This window comes from Fusarium flagelliforme, assembly GCF_020744385.1.
Source record: "Fusarium flagelliforme strain FIESC 12 MPI-CAGE-AA-0113 chromosome Unknown B0J16scaffold_6, whole genome shotgun sequence".
In the NCBI taxonomy this organism is placed as follows: domain Eukaryota; kingdom Fungi; phylum Ascomycota; class Sordariomycetes; order Hypocreales; family Nectriaceae; genus Fusarium; species Fusarium flagelliforme.
This window is the reverse complement of record NW_025763508.1, coordinates 2,795,572-2,810,255: the sequence shown is the minus strand read 5'-3', so window position 1 is coordinate 2,810,255 and position 14,684 is coordinate 2,795,572. Positions and strand designations below refer to the sequence as shown.

Below are 14,684 nucleotides of genomic sequence, written 5' to 3'. Positions count from 1 at the left end.
TTAGTGTATATATTTCTCGGTTATCTACAACAGAAACAATCTCTCATATAAATAGTCAGGATGTCTCAGTTCTTTCTATACAACTATAGATTGATCAACAAAGGTTTTGCAAACAAAGCACTCGCCAGCTGATATATAGTAGTAAACTACTGCAGTGTCGTCTCAGGATTGCTGTAATTCTCTCACTAACTAGACTATAGGCTTCCTTCTTATCAATCTATTGAATCGTTTGAAACAAAAACGCATCCATCGCCAAGGCGTCTCACAGTCTTATACGTTAGTCAGCACATATTGCTTTTCGTAGTCGCACCTGCAACTGGCGAGGTTACCCCGCCTCAGGCGACCATTTTCACTTCTTTATTCTACTAAGCTTTTATTATTAATTAAAGTCTCTTTCAAATGTATTTATATTGTTATCTGCAGAAAAACCCCTGAAGCTATGAAGGTAAATGGTTTAGTTGGTAAAGCTTTGAAAAATGAACTCAGCAACAGCATTAGCTCCCGCGTTGTTAGGGTGCCACGTAATACCTCCAGCACCCTCTGGGACCTGTTCCCCATTGATCCACGGCTCGGTGGTGCCAACGTAGTGCTCCTGACTGTTCTCGCGCATAGGAATCATGCGTACGTCGTACTTTCCATTGTCTCCACTGGCCTTCCATTCATCTATCGCACGAACAGTGTAGTCGACAACCCGGTTGTAAAGATCGTCATTTTGCTCTTTTTCGTCGACTTCCATCGGGCAGTCGTCGCTTGGGCAGACGGTGTCTGCGCCAAGGGCCCTGATGTAAGTCACGCAGAAGATGGTCAGATCTGTATTGCCTGCTGTATGCTGGATAACAGAATCCAGGACGCCTCCGTAGCGCTGCTTATATTCATCCTCAGAGATGGAATTCTGGCATGCGCTGTCACTAGGGTTGCCCAAACAAGTGGCATACGATAGATCGTTACCACCAGAGACAACATATACAATCCTTGGGTTGGATCCTTCAAGCTCCGGAGACTGATTTCCTGTAATGTCCTCGAGGACGCTACCACTGACGGCATGGTTGGTGAAGGACCACTGTTGTCCGTCGTTGCCTGAAAGTTTTTGACTGAGAAGTTCACCTATCGGCTGCGCAAGACCTGGTCCTTCCGCGTACGAAGAACCCAGGCCGACGATTAGCTCGGCGCTTGCGCCTAGGGTAAAAGTAGAAATAAGGGTTTTGATGAACATGATAAAGGCTTTTTATTTAAATGCCAACGCAACACTTAAGCGATTTTAAAAGTATGTTTAAATATATAGATTAAGGTTGAAGATGATGTAAAGGGAGTAAGGACTCGGAGGCATTTGTTGCAACTTCTTGCAAGTTCCATTTATATATACATACTTATTTTATTACAGGGTTAAGAGAATATTTAGGATGCTGTTCTCTGTTGTGTCTAGTGCTGACATAAGTGGCTTTAAGTCTGACTGTACTCTGTTAGGAACCCAGGTGCTAGGATAAATACGTACTATATCCTTGTAAGTTTTAAGTATTCCTATTTAGAGAACCAAAAATAATTCTGTGTATGCTAACAAGGAGCAGGATTTTACCAAGTAAAGCGTAGTAGTAGCAAAAACGGAGATAAAGGTTGCCGAGGATGCCCCCAATCCCTCAGCCCCTTCCCGATGCATGCGGCAATCTTTTTCCGTAAGTACCGCTCCTGGGGCAGTGTATGCTCCGCCTAGACAAGGGTTAATACATGAGGAGGATTGAGCCCCATGTCAAAGAGCACGTAATAAGTCCATTTATCAATAGGGATAGTGGTCTAGCAAGCGCGTCATAATAAAGTAGTAATACCAAAGTTACTTAACAAAATTATTGTGTGTAGTTGTAGCACTAAGGTGATGGATAGTTGCGTCAGTGTTCGCTATCTCAGTGTGGTAAACTGGCTTAAGTATCGCTATTTTTCTCTTATCTACTTGTCTGGTTAGCCTCTTTGAGATTGTTGCTTATGCTTAATCGCTCTGGCTAGCAAGGAAGGATCCGGGGAGGATTCAAGGCTAACCGAGAGCAGTCTTAATATTGAATATCACAATTAGTCTGCTGGCTCGTAACAACAACAGCAGCAGAAACGAAATCATTTGTATGATGGAAGCCAAGCCTCAGCGGCCGCTGCTATAGTCGGTCCAATTTATACACTTGGCGGCTTGTCTGACTGTAGGATTTCTAAAGGAATTCTTCATGTGCGGAAGCTAGGGGAATGGAGAAAAGCGGACCCAGATACACTCAGATTCCTGTGTAAGCAGGTTTGTGCTCCTCTTTCCCCCGATGGAGAGGCTGATCTAGGCGGCCGCTATCGTCCGTGTACTCCATGTACTTTGCAGCTCGTGGAGAAGTAGGATTTTTAATGTAACGGTAGAGGCCTTGGTACTACTGATAATGACATCACCAGTCACTTTTAATACTCCGAAAGGGCCTTGTTTATGAATCCTCCGATAAGCCTATAGGATTAACTGTACTGTTTCAAAGCATTAATCTTAATTGCACTAAGAGATTGTTCTTACATAGTGAACCAGTATCTAGAGATCTTCATTCCTCAAGTACTAGATTACTTACTAGGGTAACTAAACATTAGTATCTTTACTTACACTTAATAAGGAAGGATACCTTTGCTAGAATAATTGACAAGGAGTACTATGCCTCCTTAGTGTACGTAGAATAAACCTAGTAGAAAGAAATCCATAGTTAATACTAATGTTGCATAGATCTATAGGCAAGGATAAGTAACGTTAGGCGCGATAGCAAAAATGACTCGATGCAGGCAGTAGTGTGGTAGCATTTGGTAGCTTAGGTCAGGGCTTGATTGTCTAGTATTTTTTCACTCTGTAGTATTGTGCTAAAGTGCGTGATTGACCCAGCTATATAAACTGTAAGACGTCCTCGGAGTGAGATGCTGTTTCTAAGATCAACTCATCACCTTCTCTGCCCTACTCTCCAGTTTCCCTCTTGACCTTTACTATTCTGAAACCATTTCCATACCAAATCCGAACCACCAACATGAAGGCCACCATCGCAACTTCTCTCCTCTCTATGCAGGCTGCGGGCGTTCTTGCTGTTCCTGTTTCAAAGGGAAACTCTGTGCTGTCTGCCCGACAGAACACGAACCTCTATGAGAGTGAGGACGGTGGCTTTGCTATCGTCGAGTACGGAGACGGGAAGTTAAATTATGGTGGCCGCCTACCCTCTAGCATCTTGGATCTCATTAGAGACGAGTGCGGAGAGACAGCCTGCAACCCTTCTGGAGGTTTGGGTTTCTCGACCCTCGTTGTCAACTCCAATCGTGCCAACGACGTAGACTACACTGTCAGCGTTGAGGGCAGCTTCAACCTCGAGGGGCAAAGGGGAAGCAAAACGCAACTGCTTGACCTTGCCAAGATGGCTTTTCAGGAAGTTTACAATTCTGGCGTTGCTAAGCTAGAAGAGGACGTTCTCTATGTTACGGGCGAGTGTCCTCCTAACCAGACTAACGGCTGCCCTGGTAAGTTCCTCATAACCAGTGACAGAGCTTGGTAGTCTCTCTCACGCTTTCTAACATTGGCTTGCAGGTCAAGGAACAGGATATACTGACCAGTGGGAGAGCACTGACCACGTCCACGTCCGAATTAATGACGACAGCGGCAATATGAAGGGATTCCTCAATGTCGGCGTTGCTATGAGCAACAGCGACGCGGGTACCGGAATCTGTGAGGCTCTTGGGGCTGCTTCAGCCGGAGTCGGCCTCGTTAACTCTGCCGCTGGTGCTGGTATTTCTATGTTGTCTATTGGCTGTGGATTGCTTACAGGGTAAGGAGAATAGCAACTAGTAGGAGGACTTTGTAAGGATATCGGGTTTAGGCCGGCGATGCGCAGGAGGAATATTAGTCAGATCAAACCCCTAGCTTAGAGATCTCAGTCAAGCTCCTTAGAGGACTTGACAAGTTGAAGTCAATATAACGAATGGACCTACCCGACCGTCTCGAATCACCCTGACTATATTTAACCCTTACAGACTTACACTAGCGCAGTAGTTTACTATCTTGTGCTCTGATTTACTACGTAGTAACTGTGTTAGATTAGGTAGGTTCTCTAGCCTAGCCTATCTATAGAGTTATTAGTATTAAGTAACTTAGCTCTAATAATAGCCTTTTTCTTTATATTTCCTTGAAATATATAGCTTAGAATTCCTTTCTTACCTTTTTACTTTTTCTCTCTATTTAACTTAATAGTAAATATACTAGGTTACTAAAAGTATACTTATGGTCCATGGTGGGTCATCTATCATGTGCCAAATTTGTACTTCGACATGGTCCTGTGCTTTGGAACGTGGCGGAGACTCTTGACTCTGCCTTTGCGTTACCTCGCTCTGTATCGCGGTTGAGACAATGCTGGCTTCAGACACTGGTGGAAAGTTCAATTTATAAGTATGAGTTAGCAGACCGATGGCACGAGGATAATTGCTTGCGTGATTTGAGCATGCTGAAAGGACTACCTCTTGAAGTCACGCGGGAAATCATAGCACTATGTCTATCGTACATCCAGATATTGTATGGCCTCTTATCTTATGCATCATGTGCCGAAGAAGTCAGCTCTATCATGAGACAACGGAATCCAATGTGGGCCGGTTCCCCACTGAGTCACAAACAGGCAGAGGCGGCCAATTACGAAGTGAATCAAAATGGTCCAATTTGGGCCAGCTTTGTCCCGTTTCAGGGCAGACACTATGTCAACTGTATATCCGACACGCCGATACAAGGAAGCTTTTCCGTAATGCTCAAGCCAGCAGACAGAGCTGTCACCACGATGTTTGTGGCACATGATCATCTGGGCGTCAGAAGTATTGTCTGTGCAACGCCAGAGAGCACGGTGATATCCAAGATACAGGAAGAGCCAGGACTTTGGTGGCATACTATCCCGTTGAAGGACGATTGTGCAAAGATCAAAGCTGAATTAGATGTCAGTGCCCTTAATCCCAAACTTGTATCAACTAACACCTCTGCAGGGCGTGAAGATACGCTCAATGTATCGTGAAGGGGAGAGGGGCCATGACAAGCACTATTGGCCAAGACCTATGCCAGCTTCGTCCTACCCTAGGATCATAGAGATCTTCACTAAACCCGCTCCCTTTCCTCGTATCAAGAGAATGAAGCCTCTCGTTCTCAATGGTGTCGGTATGAGGGCACTGAGTGCCTGCTTTAGTAACTATTGCTCGAAGATATCCGCTCACTACGCGGGTTTACCGGACCTGAACTATGGAGACCAACAGACAAACAGTAACGGAACTCTCTGGCTTCACTTCATTCTTGACAAGGGAGAACAAATCAGCGAGATCTGGAATTGGGAAAACATAATAAGGGGAAAGGGTATTGTAGTAAGTGAACTTTACGCTGGAGTCTTCATTTATTAACTTGAAATAGTTTCGGACAAACAAAGGCCGGATATGGACTTGTAGTCGACAACCTATGCGAGGTGGATCAACGCCGTGGTCGGCGTTTAACCCAACGAGATGGGACCACCTAGCCGACCTTCCTCCTGGCGAGCCAACTACAATCTACTTGGAAGAGTCATGGACCAGCATCACACGACTAGCACTCCACAGCGAAGCTCCGGTACAGGGAGTAAAAGAACCGCCACTCGAGACCGTGACTTTTGAGGAAGGACCTGATAATAAGAAACCTGGGTACTTTAACCATTTAGACGGAGCGCACTGCTCTTCAGCTCCTCTCGCCGGCCTAGCTACCATAACTCCCTGTTGGGGCAAAACTCTTGGTCATGCACGAGAACAAGAAGAGGGTGCATGGCACACTCCAGGCCTGATTTTACGATACGAGGATGGCCGGGCTCGCGTTCTCGGGCAAGTTCGGTTGGATAGTTTGGGACAGCCGTATGACGTTACGACGTGCGGTGGTGTTTCGCTAAGGTATGTGTGGGAAAAAGCTATGCTTGAGAATGTTCAGCTTGGAAAGTTGGAGATAATGGGTGGATGTGGATGCCGTGGGATGGGAGTATGACTTGGTGGTTTGACAATGGTGCGGCAAACAAGATCTTTCACGAGTCCGAGTGAGAATTTTTATTGCTTCAGTACGTGCCAGAAAAGTAGAGAAAACTATCCAGCCATTTAAACCAGTACTATCTCCGCGAACCCATCAACATCCCTAACAATGCCTCTATCCTCAGCAAGATCATCTTCATCCAAAAAGAACGTTCCAACCCTCATGTATTCATTCCTCCCAGACACAACGCGTCTTTTCTCACCCACAGGCATGACCAATAGAGAATGAAACGTCATTGGGGGGCCCTTCTCACTACCGTCTTCATCAAACTTCTTCTCAGCCATAATCAAAGCGAATATCTCGTTGTTCTTAACCCAGGCACGAGTTTCGTCGTTTTGGCCACGGATACCATCGAACGACGAGTATCCGCCGAAGTCATCGCCGCTAGGTGTACAGAGTCTGATATTGCGACGAAAGCTTCCTAGCTTCGCTTGATCCTCATCTGGTAGATCGCTGAGATGAAGTTTGATCATCGGACCGCGGATGCTGACCCAGCCATCGACGAGTTCGCCGAGTGGGTTCTGCATGGTCTTTGGTGTTGTGTGAAAGCCTGTGATTTGCGCGATGTCGACCCATCCTGGCATAGTCATCCCATGCGCAGAAACGCCAACAAAAGAAGCAGGACTCCAAGTAGGCGCGATATATCCTTCTTCACCAGGCAATGGTTTCTGATCCGGCATGGTATCCTCTCCTGCTTTAGATCCAAGAGAAGACCATTCAAGACCCTCGACCAAAGCATTACTCCACAATCCAGCAACATACTCAGCCCTGCCCATCTCCTCAGCAAGTCTCTTCTGAAAGAGCGACGCTAACCCAGAAATCGCGGGAAGACGATCGGTTTTGACAGTGAAGTCCCTATGGAAGAAATTCTCCAGGATTAAATACCACTGCTGATGCGTCATGCTCACCCTTGATTTGCGAGCGATGTCCTTGAAACCCTTCTCTTCTTGGCTGGGGTATAATGAGTTCCAGCGTCCTTTGACCTCGACGCCATCTTCGGAGAGTAGGTGGCAGTTACACTCGAAGAACATCTGATCGTTTCCGAAATGAAGGGCTCTGTAGGGGAGGAGACGTTCTTGTTCGGCCCAGCCTCGTTTGGTGAGAGGTTCGTTGTCAAACGTCATCCAGGCGCGTGCGTGACATGCTTTTTTGGGAGGGATTTGGAAGGCGTATGCAGGGAAGTTGGCATTGAGAGTCACGGGAACATACTTTCGTCCTGGTCTCTTCAAGAATCCCTGCTCTGAACCAGCTGCACTGTCCGCTGCGATGGAAAGATAGGCCCCGGCGTAAACCTGTTGCATGGCAGCAGACTCTCTGGCCCAATCATCGACATCATCCTGGCAAATACACAACGAATCGATCCACAGGTACCGAATGCCTAGATGACGAGTGATCTTGATCGCATCCTTGTATGTTTGCGGGAGACTGTCCACATCAATGCTATCGAGGTGCTCTGACATCGTGGCATGAGTCGTTCTCACGTGAAATGACGGATCGGAGCCCCAGCAGTAACTGAGCGTCACGTAAGAGTCGTAGCTCTCCGTATCGCGGGTTTCCAATAATCGGATCTTATTGACGTCGTTCAGAGCGTCGAGATCCAAGATACGTGAAGGAAGACGAGTTTTGGTAGGACGGCACGTCGTGTGGTTCTTTTCACAGTCGTTAAGCCACCCTGTGACCACGCTCAATGTATCTTCAGCGCCCGCATCTGGTTCGACTTTTGAGCCTCGGAGAATTAACTCGGTGTCGTCTGGTTCTTGCCTTTTTGTGGAGTAGAGCGAATCCTGAGAATCAACACAGAACCCAAAAGCATCCATTAGATACAAATACTTCCTATTCGTACTATCCGCCAAAACGCAAAAGCCATCTGCATCATCCAGTCTCTGCACAAGACTAAAAGTCCATTTCTCAGGAATGCCATGACGTTGGCGCTCAAACACAAAATAGCGCTCATGTTCTTCCTGTTTGTCTCTCTCAAGCCCCTCAATAAACTTGTCAACCCTCTCCAGGATCATTTCACAAAGAGGACATTCTTTAGCGGACTCTTTCAGCGCATCAAGACCTGCATGGTGAGGTAACCCGACCTCTTCAGGCGGGGTATCGTTACCCTTGAAAGCCCAGAAATACGGCGTAGAGCTAGACTCCACAAAAGAACAGCCTTTATTCCATGACTCTGGAAGCGTTGGAAGTTTTGAAGGACGTGAAAGCGCGGGAGAACAAAGAGAGCATATAGTCATTTTCACTATTGATGATGTTGCAAGAAAAGCCTCACTGTAGAGTCCTATGATGTCTGCCTAGAAATATCCATAGTTAGTCAGCATAGGACTGTCAGCTTCACTAGCCCTATTAAGAATTACAAACGTCACATTATTGCAAGAATCAATTTCCAGATTGGAATTCCTTTCATTTGACTGCGGTAATTATAAAGAAATATCCAAGATAAATACAAGAAGAGTAAGTCAAAACATCCGGTTTTCAATCCACACACGACCACCACCCTGCAAAAGTACTACAGAATCTAGTAGCTGGGAGCAGTGTAAGACTCCTTCTTGGGGGCAGGCTTGGGGGCCTCGTAGGCGGGCTTCTTGGGCTGCTCAGTCTTGGGCTTGGGGGACTCGTAAGAGGGCTTCTTAGGGGTCTCGTGGTGAGGCTTCTTAGGGGTCTCGTGGTGGGGCTTCTTGGGCTGGTTGTACTCAGGCTTCTTGGGAGTCTCGTGAGTAGGCTTCTTGGGCTTAGGAGCCTCGTAGGAAGGCTTCTTGGGGGTCTCAGGCTTCTTGGGCTTCTCGTGCTCGGGCTTCTTAGGCTTGGGGGCCTCGTAAGCAGGCTTCTTAGGAGTCTCATGGTGAGGCTTCTTGGGCTTCTCAACATGAGGCTTCTTAGGCTGGTTGTACTCGGGCTTCTTGGGCTTCTCGACGTGAGGCTTGGGGGTCTTGGGCTTCTCGTAAGAAGGGGTCTTGGGAACCTTGGGCTTCTCGTGGGTAGGCTTCTTGGGCTTAGGAGCCTCGTAAGAAGGCTTCTTGGGAGTCTCATGGTGAGGCTTCTTGGGCTGGTTGTACTCAGGCTTCTTGGGAACCTTGGGCTTCTCAGTGTGGGGAGGAGCGTAGTGCTTGGGCTTGTCGTGGTGGGGCTTCTTGGGCTTCTCGTGGTGAGGCTTGGGAGGCTGAGGAGCGTGGTAAGCGGGCTTCTTGGGCTTCTCGGCCTTGGGCTTGGTGGGCTGCTGAGGCTTGGGAGCCTCGTACTGGTTGCTGGGAGCGACCTCGTAGCTGGCCTCGGGGACGGGAGCGGCCATGATGCCGGTGGCAAGGGTGAGAAGGGTGACAGCGGAGAACTTCATCTTGACTGATTTAGTTGGATTATTGATTAAAAAGAAAGGTAAAGAGTGTAATTGTCTTGAAGAGCTGAGTAAAGAGTGTGGTGAAGTTGAGTGAGCGACTGAAGAGTGAGGAGGGAAAGATGGATTTGGAGGTGGAACTGATGGTCTTTTATGGTTCTTTGGTCTACTATAGAATACGATGGATATCCGTTGAGAATTGGAAAGGCGTTGTTTGTTGAGATGGTGTTGTAATTTCGCTAGACGCCTCGCAGCACAGACTGGCTTGGTGTTTACCAACTACTAGAACAATAGTGCTTGAGCCTATCGTGCACTTGACGTGATCAGGGGCTCTACGGTGATTGGAGATGGCCATCATTTCGGCAAAGTCAACCGCGCGGTAGAGGTTATGGCTGAATATCCGAGATTTGACTCTAGAACGCCTCTTTTCAATATCAACTGAGCTAAGCTTTTTAGTCTCCGCCCTTTCTCCTGGTTGAAGATCACGGGTCTGGGGGAGCGAAAGCTAATTGGAGGACAACCGAGCTGGGAGACGCTGAGGCGTTCGTATTTTTAGCGGGTAATTTGGGGACTGGCGCTATTTCAGGTACTAGCGCCAGGTAAGGCTTCAGGGGTAAAAGGGTTACTGTTGCAGTTATCCGGGTCTACCGGAGTCTGGACTTTGAGATCTTATTCAGATTCCTCATTGGGATTTGCAGAATACGGTCATTAGCGCTTTCATGTGATTTGATAATTGATCGCGGTGGGTTCTGTGCTGTTTTTGGCAGCTGAGCATTGACTGGTTGGTTCATTGGGACTATAAGCAAACAACAATGTCATCATCGCGTTCTCAATTGGCATCATCTTACAGTTGCACTTTACTCCAAAATTGATATGTCATTCAATGCATAACAAATGCCACTAAGTCACCAATAGTCCCAAACGCCATTGTAATACAGTCACAATCACATCACTGGCTCTCGAGCCTTGTTCACGTAAATGATCGGGCTTGGTGAAAACTACCCTATACGACCTTCTGATGAGGCTGCTCAATCCATTTTCTCTAACCACAGTCAGAAATGAGGCGCTCATGTCTTAGCTACACGAGGAATTAAATTATAAGCTTCTGTCAGCCACTGCGCTAAAACTCACACCGATACAGTTACCGACGATCTGTATAATCGCTTAACGCTTTGATGTCTCTGAAATTCCCCTTGTGTGGAGAACCTCGACTGGGAGGCCTGTTGATGATCAGATGCGATCAACAGCAGATCAACTGTATTTACTCGTCTTGATGCTATTCTTGTATCTTCTAATTCTGTTGAGATTCAAATTCCCTGCTACAATCTCCAGGCGTTCAAGGCTGTCGCGTTCTCCAAGCTCATCCTTGAGTTGATCAAGACCCTTGTTCTGCTCGGGTAAGCGAGGCGGAATATCTTGCTTCTGCGAAGTTCTTCTTTTCAGGAGGTTGTAAAGTGCTGTACTAAGGTTTCTGCCAACAAGAACTGGCCCTTTGACTCGTTTGACTAACTATCTCGAGTTCATGGACTGACCTGAAAGGTAGTACCATGACCTGTCTTGGTAGGGATACTGGACTTATCATTAAGGCAAAACATCTCTTCCGTGAAACTATCGCGCGGTAATTTGGAACTTATGCAGTTCGAGTTCACAGCTTGTCCGTCACGGGGATGACAGTGGGCGCAAACCAAATTTGTATCGGCCGAGCTCTCTCGAAACGATCGTTAGGGTTGTCTCGTAAGTTTCACTGAAGCATCACGGCTCTGATGCTTGCACAAGACCATGACCTAATTCCACAAAATTGTGCACACAATCAATGATCGTAAAGCTTAATAAGATGGCATTCAAGCCACAAATCACGTCTTACATGGAAATCACATTTCACCACGGATAGCCATTTCATTTTTGATGCAATATGTCATTCGAGTTTATTGATAGCTAAGTCTCAACGATCCAGCGCTAGACCCCTTCACGCCATGCACATCTTCTTGGATATCTTCTTGCGTATGCTCTTCTCATCATCGCTGCTGCTGTTCATTTGCTTACAAATCTCACAGTCGGGATCGTCAACGTAGACATACTCATTCAGCGGTGGACGAGCAACTGTGCAAATGCCCTTATCCTTGTATTCTTGGCAGGGTGCCTTGACTGACTTTTTGTCGAGGATGGAGACGGAGCAGGTGGCGCACACCCAGCTTGTATTGGTGGTTTGACACATGTTGTGACCTTTTTGAACTGAACTGGGATTGTGGCGTAGTTAACTTCTGTGGTGAGCTTTATTAGCTTTTGAGGCTTGTGAGGACTCTGGGTTAGAGAGGGAAATGTAACGTGCTGGGTCGTCGCCTTTTATATTTGTCTTTTTAGAGCTTATTCACAACGGCAAGAACATTCAGTGAAATTGAAATTGTTCAGAAATACTACTCGTTGTTTCTGTGTTTATACATGAAAGCTAACCATTGCTTTGTTCAAACTTTAGATCGAAAACGTGAACAGACGAAAATAAAGCTTGAACAACACTGAATGTTGTTGTTCCGCAGAACAACCCTACCGCTCCATCTTCCAAGGTCTAATCTCCCGTTCCAGATCCATTTTGGAAAACCTCTGCGATTTATTGCAGAACGTACAATCAGGGTCGTACATATCGATAATCTCATTCTCTTTAGCATTGACCCATTCCTTGCACCTGCCTGTCTTCTTCATGTTTTGACATTCGGTCTTGGATGGGACTTCTTTAATGGGCTTTTCGCAGTGCTTGCATACCCACTTCTCTGTTCTTTCTTTACACATATTGGCTTTGTTCGAGGATGGCGATTGTCTTTGTTCGTTGTATCTGTGTGAAGGTAAATGTTCTGCTGGACGGCAAGAATGCTATGAGGGGACCTAGGCTTTATATAATTGAGAGAAGTCTTTGAAGAAGAGTAGGACGAACAACGTCTGAACAACTACAAGTGTCTCGGGGGCCTGATTATGTTCGTGTGATCAAAATTGTTGTTTTATTAAGTACGCATTGCGGGCAACTTATCTCCAGATGTGTCACTAGCAAACCTCAAACAGAGTCTGATCGTATGCTGTGAAGCAGTGACAATAGCGTCGCAGGCTTGACACGAATTAATTCTGACATCTTGAAAGTACCATTAAAATGGAAATCCATATAGTAAGCGATGTCATCCCGTTATTAAGAAGCCATCGAATCACGTACTCTCCATCTTTGACTAGTATGTATACGCTCATATTGATGTGCTTCACGTCATCAAATCCAGACGAATAGTTGGTAAAGGTTTCAAATTCACTTATTCTTGTTTCTTATCCGTTGAATTAAGTACTTATTCTTATTAATGATCGCCCTCTGCTGTTCATATTCTAGCACACAAGTAAATAGTCGAGGCGAATGGAAGACCGCCGGAGACGCACTTCAAATGATCCCCGATATAAGCACGAGCTTTGAGATGTAGGTATGTTGTCAATTAAATATATAGTGAACCAAGACATATCCATAGACTAAAGAACCCCAGTTGCAGACACCGAATCGCTGGTTTGGTTTATTCGGTATCCGGGGTGGTATCGTACATGACTCATCCATGAAAAGAGGTGATCGCATGGTGACTTCTGGATCAGGAAGAATCCACCTTCTGAGCCTCATCACAGCGATCTTCCATCGCCTTGATCCGCGGCAATCCACTCCTCTATTTGAGGTTTCTGAGTGGCCGAGCCGTCAACGCATACTTGATTAAAGGAGATTCCACTTCTTATCCTCCTCATCCTCCTCAACCTTCTCATACTCCTCATCAAGGCGTCTTGCCTCTTCAGCGAGGCGTGCCTGTTCCTTCTCCTCGTCGAGGCGTCTCTGTTCCTTCTCTTCCTTGCGTTTGAGTCGTATCTGTTCCTTCTCTTCATCGAGGCGTCTTTCCCATTCATTGAGGCGTTCGTCGTCCTCCTCAAGGCGGTCGAATTCCTTGTCGAAGTGACTAATTGCCTTAACGAAGCGTCTTTCCACCACCTCCTCCTTGCGAGCACGCTCTTTCAACCATTTGCTCTTTCTCTCTGCCTCCTCTTTTGTGGACTCGATTTTATCCGACTTTTCCTTTTGCTGCTTGTACTCGTGGTGTTCTTCAACGAGCTTGACCAGCTCATCCAAGAGCTTGTTCTGCTCCTCACTGTGCTTGTAATCCGCCTGAAACAACTTGTAGCGCTCTTGATTATGAGCGGTTTCTAGATCTTTGTGCTTGTGCTTCTCGAAATGGAGCTTGTAACGCCCTTCCATTTCGTCGCGCTCCTCCTTCAAGAGCTTTTGGTTGTCCTTCATCCCCTTGTAGTCATCCTTAACCTCTTTGTAGAGCCTCTGCCAGACCTCATAGTCCTCGAATTCCTCCTTGTACTCTTTGTAGTCCATCTCATGCTCTTCGTGGTCCTTCTTGTACTTCTCGTAATCTTCCTCGTACTGCTTATAACCCTGCTCGTACTCCTCGTAGCCCTTTTTGTAGGCCTCGTAGCCCTTCTTGTAGGCTTCATAGCCCTTCTCGTACTCCTCGCACTCCTTCTCGTACTTCTCGTAGTCGATCTCCATTTGTTCGTCTGACTGCTTTATCGACTGACCCTGGATGCACTCAATCCCACCGTTGTTGGGTTCGGCGGGGCAGTGATCCTCATGGGCGACGTGGTTGATGATGTAATCAAGCCCATCAAGGATGCGGTCGTCGATGTACTCAATCCCGTCAGCGATGAATCTAACGGTGTACCCAACCCCATAGGCGATGGGTTCGATGACATGAAATATTAAATCGACGATGTGTTCGGCGATGTACCCGATCTCACGGACGATGGGTAGGGAAATAGCCATGCCGCGTTGACTTGTCTCGGCCGTGTTCGAGGAAGATGTGTTGGTACGAGGAGCGGACGAAGAGATGACGATCCCCATTGTAGAGCGTATCGATTCTGGGGTGGGTGGGATAGCGGCTGCAGACTTCAATGTGAAGGTCAAGGGTTGTTGATTTTGTGTGGGACACATCTTGTGTGTGTGACACATACACATACACATCTTGTGTGTGGATGATCTTGTTTGTTGTTGATCTTGTTTGTTGTTGATCTTGTTTGTTGTTGATCTTGTGTGTGGCTGATCCTGTGTGTGGTTGATCTTGTAGCTGGGTTGATGTTGGGGGAAGGAAGAAGAAAAGACTGAAAGAAAGGCAGCAAGGCATTATATACTCAGCTTGAACCTTGTTTCAAGGCAGAAAAAAGAAAGGTTTCGTGCAAGCAGAGGAAATTTTCACAGTTTGCAGAGCCTGCTCGTTAGAAAAACTCAAAACA

The 14,684-nt window shown here is 46.6% G+C and overlaps 6 protein-coding genes across 6 annotated transcripts; 2 read left to right on the top strand and 4 right to left on the bottom strand.

Moving 5' to 3' along the window:
* Positions 1-40: 40 nt before the first annotated feature.
* On the bottom strand, positions 41-1,269 carry B0J16DRAFT_374876 (SGNH hydrolase-type esterase domain-containing protein). The gene has a single exon (XM_046130636.1). The coding sequence runs from the start codon at positions 1,211-1,213 to the stop codon at positions 455-457; it is 759 nt and encodes a 252-aa protein (XP_045980481.1). The 5' UTR covers positions 1,214-1,269; the 3' UTR covers positions 41-454.
* A 1,751-nt stretch (positions 1,270-3,020) lies between these two features.
* On the top strand, positions 3,021-3,810 carry B0J16DRAFT_387731 (uncharacterized protein; the record flags this gene model as incomplete). Its single annotated transcript, XM_046131697.1, has 2 exons — positions 3,021-3,501; positions 3,569-3,810. 2 exons carry the CDS (start codon positions 3,021-3,023, stop codon positions 3,808-3,810), a joined length of 723 nt encoding a protein of 240 aa, XP_045980480.1.
* Positions 3,811-4,737: 927 nt separating this feature from the next.
* On the top strand, positions 4,738-6,102 carry B0J16DRAFT_417520 (uncharacterized protein). Its single transcript, XM_046133674.1, has 3 exons — positions 4,738-4,955; positions 5,002-5,370; positions 5,417-6,102. The coding sequence occupies exons 1-3, from the start codon at positions 4,770-4,772 to the stop codon at positions 6,008-6,010; spliced, it is 1,149 nt and encodes a 382-aa protein (XP_045980479.1). The 5' UTR covers positions 4,738-4,769; the 3' UTR covers positions 6,011-6,102.
* B0J16DRAFT_347891 (heterokaryon incompatibility protein-domain-containing protein) lies at positions 6,103-8,502 on the bottom strand. The gene has a single exon (XM_046128626.1). The coding sequence runs from the start codon at positions 8,287-8,289 to the stop codon at positions 6,118-6,120; it is 2,172 nt and encodes a 723-aa protein (XP_045980478.1). The 5' UTR covers positions 8,290-8,502; the 3' UTR covers positions 6,103-6,117.
* B0J16DRAFT_178381 (uncharacterized protein) lies at positions 8,418-9,469 on the bottom strand. The gene has a single exon (XM_046122548.1). The coding sequence runs from the start codon at positions 9,384-9,386 to the stop codon at positions 8,571-8,573; it is 816 nt and encodes a 271-aa protein (XP_045980477.1). The 5' UTR covers positions 9,387-9,469; the 3' UTR covers positions 8,418-8,570.
* Positions 9,470-13,107: 3,638 nt separating this feature from the next.
* B0J16DRAFT_323370 (uncharacterized protein) lies at positions 13,108-14,385 on the bottom strand (the record flags this gene model as incomplete). The annotated part of the gene is made up of 1 exon (XM_046125771.1): positions 13,108-14,385. The coding sequence occupies one exon, from the start codon at positions 14,383-14,385 to the stop codon at positions 13,108-13,110; it is 1,278 nt and encodes a 425-aa protein (XP_045980476.1).
* Between the last annotated feature and the right edge of the window lie 299 nt (positions 14,386-14,684).